At 38.5% G+C, this 11776-nt stretch overlaps 1 protein-coding gene across 3 annotated transcripts; it reads left to right on the top strand.

Moving 5' to 3' along the window:
• Positions 1-1007: 1007 nt before the first annotated feature.
• Positions 1008-11731, top strand: ARMC10 (armadillo repeat containing 10; the record flags this gene model as incomplete). 3 transcript variants are annotated; one of them, XR_014688781.1, is made up of 7 exons in its annotated part: positions 1461-2129; positions 2297-2448; positions 3720-3854; positions 5151-5327; positions 7093-7164; positions 8676-10202; positions 10331-11731. XR_014688781.1 is itself a non-coding variant. In XM_084506975.1 (6 exons), the coding sequence occupies 6 exons, from the start codon at positions 1008-1010 to the stop codon at positions 8928-8930; spliced, it is 915 nt and encodes a 304-aa protein (XP_084363101.1). In that variant the 3' UTR covers positions 8931-11731. The 3 variants fall into 3 exon arrangements, 2 of the variants coding, with proteins under 2 accessions (XP_084363101.1, XP_084363100.1); XM_084506975.1 differs by lacking the exon at positions 1461-2129 and adding an exon at positions 1008-1131 and having other exon boundaries at positions 8676-11731; XM_084506974.1 differs by having other exon boundaries at positions 8676-11731.
• Between the last annotated feature and the right edge of the window lie 45 nt (positions 11732-11776).

The raw sequence follows: 11776 nt of genomic DNA, 5'->3' as shown, positions 1-11776 counted from the left end.
GCAAAAGGGCTGCTGCAGATTTTGAACTAGACAGAGGTGAAATTGGCATAGGTAAAAAGGGAAGAAACCAAAGAAATACAGAGAATAGGGAAGAATGCTGAGGCTGGTAATACAAACTGTTTCCTCTGTAGCCCTTCATGTTGTGACATGGTTTTACACCTTAATGTTTCATGGAAATGTATTTCCTCCTGTGTCAATACGCCTCTAATCCACCAATACCCAAAACGTGGCACTAGGCCATTTTTGACAGACCATAAAAAACATAAACAATGCGCAGCGCTCAGCAAGAAGGAAAGCACGCAGGCGCTGAGCACACCACTTTCCTCCTGAAATCTAAAAGCATTTCTGTAACCAAACCCCCAAAAATTAATCAAATCTCGGAGGGTGCCCACGCAGCTCGGTGCTCCCTTCCCCCCGAGCTGAGGGGGAAGCTCAGGATCCCGCTTTCCCCAGGGGACCGGCTCGGCCGCGGAGCTGAGGCGAGGCCGCCGCCATTACCCCGTCGGAGGCAGGCCCTGAGGTGCTGAGGGGCGCCATGGCCGCGGGCCCTGCGGGGCTGGGGGCGCCATGGCCGGGGCTGCCCCGGTCGCTGTCTGAAGTAAAAGGAGCAAAAGGAGTTAAAGGAGTAAAAGGAGTGCCGGCAGGGCGAGGGGGCGGGCGGCCAGCAGCACCCCCGGGGCGAATATTTTCAAACGCGTTTATTTCTAATGCGTTGGGTGTATTTTGCTAAGACTTTATTAGGTTTGTTTTTAGTGGTCTCTGTAAATAGACGAATAGTTAAGAATAAAAATAATAGTAATGAAAAAGTGCGTTCTCCTTTTTCTCCCAAGTCTCTCGCAAAGGCTCTTCGCGGCTGCTGGGCGCCGCTAAAACCGAAGCTGCGGTGAGGTACAGCAATGCCCGGCTCCCTTCAGCTCCTTCATCTCCTCCACCTCCCTCAGCCCCCTCGGCTCTCCCCCGGCTGCGGGGCGGTGCCGGATGGGGCGGCTGCTTCCGCGGCCGGGGCGATGGGGGAGCGGCGGGGGGTGGCGGTGAGGGCGGCCGCGGCCGGGCTGGTGCTGGGGGCCGCCGCCTGCTACTGCCTGTGGCGGCGGGCGGCGGGCGGGGGCCGCCGGCCGGGGCCGCCCTCAGGTGAGGCGGGGAGGGGATGGCGGCAGCGCCGGGGGCTCGGCTGGGAGAGGCCCCGAGCCGCGGGGAGAAGCCGCTGTGTGTGGCGGGGGGTGGGCTCGTTATTTAAAAAAAAAAGCACAACAGCCCTCAAATATATGCATTTTTAATTCCCCTAAAGCGTATATATCCAGTCGGCGTATCAACTTAACAGGTTTATATGCTGTTCTGGTGTTGAAGCGGTGTGCCCCCATAACTGAAAGCCAAGCAAAAGTGGGCCTGAAGGAACTTGCAATGTGAAAATGCAGATAAGAACCAATTTAGTTGGTTTCCCTAGCTAGCTGTTGGGTTATCATAATTTGCTTTGATTTTATTTATTTATTTTAAATCAAGGAATGTGATGGTGTTTGCCTGAGGAAGTGCAGGCAGCAAATATGAGAACCTGTGAAGGATTTCTTAGCTTCCAAAAGTCATTTCCAGCCATCCGTGACTAGTCCAATAGTCACAGATTGGGTCTTCAAGCAGTTCAGCTACCTAAATAGTTCTGCCTCTAACCTGGCTGAAAATGGTCCTTGTTGTCATTAGTGTCACAATTTTATGAAAGCCAGGTACTCCATAGCATCACTCAGACGGAGAAGTGGCCTTCCTTAGCCAAGCGACTGCACTCTGTGAACAGCAGCATTCTTAACATTTTGGCTGTTACTTTGTCAAAGAACCTCAGCTTACTGGCAAAATATCATTAGCATAATGTCTGGAAATAGTAGTCTTCAAATCAGATGTTTCATTCTCTTTTCCCACAGTGTTCAGACAGATCTCCACGTTTCATTTCAGGGAACATTAGAAAAAAATTAGCATGTTTGGTGAATATTCCTTATAATTTTGAATGGGAGGTTTGCTGTTGGTTAACCAAAGAGTAATGTACACCAAGCTTTGTTTACATATTCCTTTTTTTCTTTTTATCATTTCTACTTTGAAAAGAAGTAGCCATGGGATTCAGGAAAAAGGATGGGAGTCCTGCTGTGGTAAAACAGAATCTTTTTGCTATGATATGGTGGTTGGGTACAATCAAACTCAGAACAATATGTACTATAACTAAGAGCTAAGGCTCAGCTTGGTAAAAAAAGCATTCAGTGGTAACTGTGAAATGTCTGAAACTTGGTATTAAGTATTTCATTTAATTTTTAAACAGTGACAGACAAAAGCCCTCCAGAGTCACCCCATACCATGGATGCGGATGCTCTACAGAAACTTATTCATTTGCTCCAGGCCACAGATGATCCATTAATTCAAGAGCAAGCTTTAATCACTCTCAGCAATAGTGCCGCCTTCTCTGTAAATCAAGTAAGTATTGTTTTTTAGGAAACAATGGTGTTTCAATTCCAGTCAGTATGGAAAATGAAAGGTGTTGTTTTGCTCAAGAGTGACACAAGACTGAGAGCTAGGTTGTCCTGTGTTCTAAAATCCATTTTATGTCTATGCCTTTATTTCCTGCTAGTACAAAGAATGTAATTTACCAGCCTTAGAAGATTTATCTAAGTTTAATCTTTGTACAAATTACATTTATACGACTTTGTCTGTACAGCATTCCGTGTTTTCAAAGTACTGTAAATATCCTTATATCTTTTGTTGCTTACACTTTTGTAATGTTAATTAAAGGGTTGAATTTGAGACAAGGTAAATAATTTCAGGATCTGGTCTGAAATTCACTGAGATTAATCTGATGTAGTTTTTTATGTTTATGAAGTTGCATGCCATTTCCATCTTAGTAGCTTCCCAACTAAGTCTCTTCAATTCAATTGGGAATATGATGCAGAAAAGCTTTGAGATGGATGCACATTTTCATGCCTTTGTAAAGGCTTAACCTCCAGGGTGAATTTGTCTTTTGGTGATTTAATGACTTCTAAATGAGAACAAAAAAAAAAAAAAAGAAGTGTAAGGGAAAAGAAAGACAAAGTTTTATAATTTCTACTTCTAATATCATTGTCTCAACTATTCTATAAACTTGATATGCAATAATTACCTTTGATCGTCTATAATCTGAGATGCTTTAAGCATTCTTTGCACCAAGGTTTAGAAGTAAAGGCATTATGCCATTGCCAAATAACATCAAATAACACTTTGACCCTAAGCAGGACTATTGGTAATTTCAATGGAAGCAATATACTTAAAGGGCAGCTTGGTGATTGCACATTTTAGAATTAACAAGCTGTACCAAATCCTTCTCCAATTTAGCACAAGTAAAGCATAACAGATATTTTTCTAACAGCTTTAGGAGCTGTCTTATTTTTGCAAGCTCTTCAAAATTCTATTATTTTCTGAGCAGCTCTTCAGAAGGATGTATAGTATTGATGTCTGTGAAATGAAATTACTTTCCAACATGTTTTTGATACTGTAAGCTGGTAATAGTTTCAAAATAAATGCCATACATAGTTTGTTTTTGTATGGGATGATAACATAAAGAAATAACAAACTGCTAACACTCTTTTAAAAAAGTAGTCTGTCATGTGGAAGTCATTAACACATTCCATGTGGATTAAACAGAAACTTTGAGTAAAGCCTTCATCATTTAATTTAAAAATTGTAGTAATCTTATTATGTCTTTTATTTTTCAGGACATAATTCGAAATTTGGATGGCCTTTCTGTTATTGGAGGGATGCTCTCAGATTGTGTTCCCAAAGTTACAGAAAAAGCACTAAATGCACTTAATAATTTGAGTATGAATATTAAAAATCAGGAAGAGATACAGGTAAGTTTTTTTACAGGGAAAAAAAATAAGAGTAATTGAGTCACAGAAAATAGTACAGGGCTTTCAACATATTTATTAAATACAGGGAAGGATGCTAAAATCTTTTGAGGTTAGTCATATAAGACGTCATATCTGGATGATCTGTGTATCCTAAGGCCAAATGGATAACTTAAAAATGCATCGTAACACTGGCAATTACTTCTTTTGAAAAGAAAAAAAAAAAGACACAAAACTAGACAGCCTGTGTTTAGCTTTCACCAAATGCCACTGAACAGAGATTGTGCTGTTAATTTATAGTGAAATTATGTGAGGCAAGATGATTTCCAAATACGTCTAGAACGTCAGTAACAGTTGTTTATTAAGATGGGTAGCAGGCTGAGCCTAGCATGACGTTTAGGCAAAGGAACTGGAGAAGAAAATGGGAATTGATCCTTTGGGTTTGTCTGCAACGCATTTTTCCGTGTGATATTTTAATCTTAAAAGAAGAGGCTGTAATAATGGCAACAAGTCCTGCTGGTAGATACAAAAGATGGTATGGATGGAACAGGACCAGACATAAAAAAGCAGCCACTTTTGACATTATCTGATTGAGAAGTGTCCAAGTTTACATGCAGGTTGGAAGACTTTGGGTATTTTCGTCATTAGCTTGATAAAAAGACATCTTGACTGTATGTGGTCATTTGCAGCACCTTTAGTGCTGAGTACCTTTTTTTTGAAGTGGTGCTTGCCAATTGAAAACATTAATGTAGGCATATAGGTAGAAAACAACTCCTTTTATAAAGTAAAAGTATTTTTTTTTCTTAGTGCTCCAAGATTCATTGTGTGCTGTCATCCAGAAGAATCTAGGTAAATAATAGTTGCAGGTGTCAGTTGTCATCGTTGTTCTTGAGGAGTATGCCAGTGAATGGGCCACATGGGTGGAAAAAGGGATGTCATTCCAAGACTTATCATTAGCTTGATCTCAATGTTTAAGAACCTTAGTTGCTTTAAGTCGCTTTTGAAACAACTTCTTAAAGCAAATATGCCACTTCTAGAATGGAGTCAAAACAGTTTGGGTTTTCAGAGTAATTTATGCTTCAGGGAAGTTATTTAGCATGAGTCTGTACTGTCTGCTTCTATCAGGCCAACAGAGTATCTGTGTGTATTAAAAACAAACCAAAGCAAAGTCCTTGTTTCCAAGTGCCTTGATCAGATTCTGTATTGTGTTCACTTTAGGCTACTGTTGCTAGACCGATGATACTATTTGTGAATAGAAAATGTGCTTGTATTAAAAAGGAGTCTTCCCTTTTTCCCTAGGTATATATTGAACAAGTTTGTAAGAATGTTCAATCAGCCTCTCTGAATTCTGATCTGCAGCTCGCTGGGCTCAGGTTGTTGACAAATATGTCTGTTACCAGTGACTACCACCATAAGATGATAAACCAGATCCCATGCCTTCTTCGTGTGCTTTCGGAAGGATCTGAAAGGACACAGGTAATGAGTACTATATTGTTACAAACCAGTTATGAAGCTGTTTTACTAGCCTCCTTTCTACTATTTTTGTTATGTGGCTTAGACTGTGCTTAGAAAATCAAGTATTCCTTGATGATAGCAGTCCATAAAATCTGTAAAATGTGGATCAATATTACTTTCTCTATGTAGATTCAGGAATAGGGGTGAGAGGGAAGAGCATCTCGATAGTGCATTCACCGGGATAGAGCTGTAGCAAAGGGATAGAGCTGTAGCAAACCAGCACTGTGTGCACTGTGTTGTTGCTCTATGCCTTTGCTCCAGCAACTCTAGAATTCTTTTCTGCTTCTGAAACATTGCAATTGCATCACAGAGCAAGGAGGATCTATCTACATGTGAAAGGCTTCACTGATGCACAAATCTCTGGGGAAACATGCCAAGCTGTGATAACCTAAGATCTCCATTTCCTTTCTTTACGGTTGTTACATCTCTTGCAACTGAGTGGCTGCAACAGGAAATTATTTGTGATTCTGTGCTGATTTGGGAATTATTGCCAGAAGTATTGAAAGAGAAAAGTTTCAAAGGAGGACTTCAAATGTTGAGCTTCTCATCCACCAACATCCCCAGGGCCTTCTCCTCAGAGCTGCTCTCAATCCATTCTCTACCCAGCCTGGGTTTGTGCTTGGGATTGCCCCGGCCCAGCTGCAGGACCTTGCCCTTGGCCTTGTTGAACCTCATGAGGTAGCACAGGCCCACCTCTCAGGCCTGCCCAGTCCCTCTGGATGGCATCCCTTCCCTGCTGCGTGTCGGCTGCACCACACTGCTTGGTGTCATGGGCAGACCTGGCGAGGGTACACTCGATCCCACTGTCCGTGTTGCTGACAAAGATGTTAAATGGTGCTGATCCTGATACTGACCACTGAGGAACTCCTTTTGTCACTGGTCTCCACCTGGACATTGAGCCACTGACTGCAACTGTTTGATTGCAATCATCCAGCCAACTCCTTATGCACGGAGCAGTCCGTCCGTCAAATCCATGTCTCTCCAATTTAGAGACAAGGATTTCACACGTAATGATTTTTAGGAACAGTGGTTTAGTCCATCTTGTGAAAAAACACAGATGCATAAGTGAATGAGTAAGTCAGTACTTTTGGCTTGTTGAGAACACATTTCTTAGGAACAATCCCATCCCTCAGTACAATGGAAAAAATAAACTGGATTTGCTGGGTATTAGAATTTAGTAGCTTGCTTTTTTTTTCCTCTGCATCCTACTCTTTATCTGCTTATTCTTTAGATTTTATCTTTTTTCACTGTCATCTCCTGCTTTTAAAATACTAAGAAAGTACCAGACCTGTATTTAAGAATTGCATAAAACTGTATTACAATTGAGTTGATTCATCTAATTTGCTGATGTAATCGTGTGAAAGCTAAAGTCCTGAGTAAAGGCAAATTCTATAGGCTCTCATCTTTTTTTTTTTTTTTTTTTTTTAAAAAAAAAAGGTAAAGGTAAGCCAGTAGAGAATATATTGGAGTCATTGCAGTCTGGTGATGATATTAAAAGCAGCAGCTTGATTGCATGAGTGTTTCCTTCCTTTAGTGAAAATTTGTGTTCAAAGACTCTAAGAAAAAAGGAATTATGAAAAATCAGAGGATAGTGGACTATAGTAAAATATAGCAGGGCAAATTAGGGGCAGTCAAAAGTGCTAAAGAAGATAAGGAAGCACTAATTTCTGCTCTCACCCATTCTGGTTTTAGAGCTTGCAATGAGTTTGTATGTTCCTCATTTCAGATCCAAGTTTTGAAAGTACTTGTGAACTTATCTGCAAACCCAGCCATGACAAGACATTTTCTCAGAGCTCAGGTAAGGTTCTTGTTATTTCACTTTTTTTTTTTTTTTTTTTAACATTTACAAATGTATATGTGTGTAGATCTGTAAATGAATTAGAAGAACTTAAATATTACAAGTACATATGCAATTCCAGAGCAAAATTTTAGCAAGTACCTCGTTAAAATTAATAGTTAGATGTATACAGTCTTTTACAGCTTAGCCTCCTAGATTGCAGTGTATTACAGATTATATTAATTGCAGACTGTATTTCTTGCAAATGGAGAGTCACAGAATGTAGACATTTTAAAGCATTTGGTCACATTTCATGTGCAACATTCCAAATCACAGAGTGGTTTGGGTTGGAAGGGACCTTAAAGATCACCCAGTTTCACCCCCCTGCCATGGGCAGGGACACCTCCCACCATACCAGGTTGCCCAAAGCCCCATCCGGCCTGGCCTTGGACACCTCCACAGATGGGGCATCCACAGCTTCTCTGGGCAGCCTGGCCCAGTGCCTCACCACCCTCAGAGTAAAGAATTTCTTCCTGATATCAAACCTAAATCTACCCTCTTTTAGTTTAAAGCCAAATAATTAGTGACAACTTAGATACTGTTCTTACTTTTCACCAACGGGGTAGTACCATGAACTTTTTAAAGTAATATACAAAGTACCCTGATGAGTTTCAAAAACAAGCTCAAAATATCCCTTCCAGATATGCAGTCAGTATATAGATTTACGATAGGGTACGAAGTTCAAATACAAGCAGTACTGTAGATCATTGTTTTCAACCGCTGTTTCAATAGCTAACAGTCTGTACCAAATAAAATCAAATTCCACTGAAATCCCCACCTCCTTTCTCAAATGCATCCATAAATCTTTGTCTCTAAGCACTATAAATAAGCTTTCTTTGTGCATTACTTATGTCTCCATGGAGAACTTTTATCTGATACTTGCTACTTGGCATACAGGTTTATTTCAGTTACATCTTTTCCTCACAACAAAACAAAGATCCATGACTGGAACACTTACACATCCTCCTTCTCCTCTCCAAATAAGTTCCTTAAAATGTGCAATAGCTAATTCAAAAACCAAACTTTTGTTTTTGAGATATCTGCTGCCAGAAGCAGAGCTAATCTAGATATTACCGGATTTTCATGACTAAGACAAATTTAGGGTAGCTAAATGTTCAGTTCTCTGTTAAAAGTGTATCTTTTACTGTTCTATCAGATATATTAACATACAAACATTCAGATCACCACAGAGGGCAAACCCAGCACTATTTAGAAGAAAAGCAGACCCTCTTACAGATCAGAATTTTCTAGACCACTGTATTTTGGAGATTGAAAGTACAAAGCATTGATACACACACAAGCCAGTCTTTTCTAAAGAGCAAACATGCATGCTGTGCAGCATATGGAGTTCTGGTTTATGTAGCTTCTGTTTAGGTGCAGGTATTTTTTTCCCCAATGTTTTAAAGTTAATGTTAAGTACATGTAACTAAATCCCTGACTATTAAGTATGGATTCTTTATTTAATATCCTAGATGCCATCACTGCTGTTACTTTTTGACAACTGCATGAACAAAGATATTCTGCTTAGAGCCCTGGTGTTTGCAGCAAACTTGAAAAAGAATGCGAACAATGAAGGTGGCTCGATGATTCAGGACCAATACAGTGAAGATTCAGTTTTCTCCATACTCTGCAGGGATTCTACCCCATTTGCTCAGAAGCTGGCATCTTTATGGCATCACCCTGATCCAGAAGTGAAAGAGCAAGTTGTGAGAATATTAACGCAATAGTAATTTTAAGAAGTGACTGACAAAAATATCTAATCTTAAGATATAAAAGAGTACTGAATAGGCATAAATCAGTTATTACAAAAGAGATTGAAATATATTTAATAGAGAGAGCATAACAGATGTCTTATAAGCGATAAAGCAGTAAGTTATTGGCACTGAGAAACCACTATCCAGGTGGTACATGTACACAGAGGGAGGCACAGTTTAAAGCAGGAAAGCTTTTATATAGAGAGTGAATATTTAAATGAATGAATAAAGTCAATCTAAATATTCTCAATGTCATATTTTATGCCTTAGATATTTACAGCTGTTGAATATCTATAGAATGATGCATCAAAGATTCAGGACTTCAGTTCAGGCATTTACATTTTACTATTCTGATATCTATTAAGAAGCTACAGGCAAATCTTAGAAAATCTTAAACAAAAACAGTGCCAAACTACCACTGACTTCCTGCAGAAATAGTATTTTCAATGAAAATTATAGATTAAAATTATCCAACGCTTTTTTTTACCTTAACTGCAGAGAATGCTAAGCATATGAAAATGTAGTATGAAAATACATCCATTCCATTTAGCTAAACTGCAGTGCAGTTAACTGCAACATAGAATGTTTCCATACTTGAACAAAATCATAAGGATTTTTATCTCCCTTAAGCAATAACTCTAAAGGAAAGCATACATATTTTTCAAAATACTTTATTTTGAGCCAGATTATCTACACCTCTGCTTTACTATCGTCATTAGAGAAGTGTCATGCACATTTTTACAAAAGCTTCCTGTTCTGGAGAAGCCCTCATGCCTGCTTGGAGAGACTCAGTGAGAGCTCATGGAGAGCTCTATTCCTTTCATCAACATCACTGGAACATCAGTGGAATAGGTGCTTCTGTTGAGTTAGCCACCATAAATTTTCAGTCACCTCTGCAGCATCAATTCAAAACGAAATGTAATACATCTAAACATCGTAAAGGAAACTGAAGGAAGTTTCACTGATGAACACAGAACATGTAGTAAACACTTTACATTAAAACAAGACTACTGAAACTTCCAGAACACCAAACCATGGAGAAAATAGTGTCAGATGTATAGGCTGGAAAACTTAAAAGAACTGTGTTACCTAAATCATTACCAGATGCTTCATATTTTTAAGTTAATACATACACTCCACTGTTAATAATATTTTTTTTCTGTATATTCAGTAGATACTTTATTTTCAGTAGACAACTGTCTTCAAATAGAACGGCAAGAAAAATATGCCAAGATCAATAAACAGGTAAAGCTACATATATATATATATATATATATATATATATATATATATATAAAATCTAAAATATGTAGTATATAAATATGTAGTATATAAAATCTACTTTGTTTATATGTAGTTTTTTAACTCAACAGGAATAACAGAAGTGGAAGTTGGCATGATTCCCACTCCAGAACTCTGACAATCACTGCATTTAGAGTGAACTTCCCTTTTTCCTTCCCACTGGTCCAAAAAAACACTGTTCATTTTGCAATATGCAAATTAAAGTACAATCACATCATGTTTTGCCATATTTTGAAGATTGTTTTTCCTGCTTCTGTATTTAACAAAGTAGTAGGTCAGACACTGCGAATTTTATCTCACTTTTTTCTTCTGAGACAAGAAGAAATTAGTCTGTTCCAGGTGTATCTGATTTTATATACATATATAAAATATCACCAATGGAGATGTCTAGATGTCCCTCTCCATGTTCTTCAACCTAAAAATAAGTTTTTCATGCATCATCTTTTTGATAAAGTTGTTTGTCCACTACCAAAGGAAAAGAATTCAAATGGCCATTGTCCTCTCTATTTAAAATACATAAAAACTTTCTGCAGCATTGCCTCAATCTTTTTTTTTTTTCCCTGGCCTAGGAAGAGCTATTTTTAAACCTTTTCTTCACAGAACAATACTACTGAGATGTTTTGAAACAATGCAAGACTCTCCAATGTGTCTTCATAAAACTGTCTTAATTTTTCATCCCCTGCTCCATACCCCATATGGAATCTTAACAGCACCAAACAAAACATAGCAGTCACTGTTCTGCATACAAGTGCTGTGAACGAATGCATCTAAAACAAAACATATTCCATTACTGACATACAAGGCTCTGGTCCTTATAATTCAGTACTCCACATTATTCTATGATTCTATGATTTCTGCGTAGCTATAACAGGTACTGCCTATTTTAGTTTCATTTTCTCTTTCTAAAATGCAAAATTTTACAAAATACAGGCTATCGATTTTGAAAATTGAAAGAACAACTTGAGTTTTAACCATGTCCTACAAAATACTCTTAACATCCTGCAGCTTTGTCTCCTCCACAATATTATGTGTAATATATGTCACATTATCCTACCCATTACTGAAGCTGTTGTTTAAATGTAAGGCCCAACACAGATGCCATCTGAAATGTCCTCCCCTTAATCAACACTGAACTAACAGCAGTAGTTTTAAACTGGTTTTGAATCATCTAGATATTCTGGTGATAACATTCCTAGAAGAAATACCTTTTCAAATAAAGAAATACTGATTTTCGTTAGACATGAATTACACTAAAGGAATATGAGCTACTTTTTCTCACAAATATTTTAATCATCTGTTCCAGAACCCTTCCTCATAATGAACTTGAACTAATTGATCTTTGTCTCCTTCTGCTTTCTTTGTTGGTATTTTATTTATTTATTTATTTATTTATTAAGACTTATAGGACTTCCCAGCACAGGTTTTAAAAAGGCTAACTGTTAACAATTAAAGATCATTTCAGTTTGCTCCTAGCAGGAAGTCTCATTGACTGGTTATAATTTACCAGTTTTAATTTT

This window comes from Aythya ferina (assembly GCF_964211825.1).
Source record: "Aythya ferina genome assembly, chromosome: 1".
Classification (NCBI taxonomy): domain Eukaryota; kingdom Metazoa; phylum Chordata; class Aves; order Anseriformes; family Anatidae; genus Aythya; species Aythya ferina.
The sequence above is the reverse complement of the archived record's forward strand: the minus strand, read 5'-3'. Positions and strand labels throughout refer to the sequence as shown.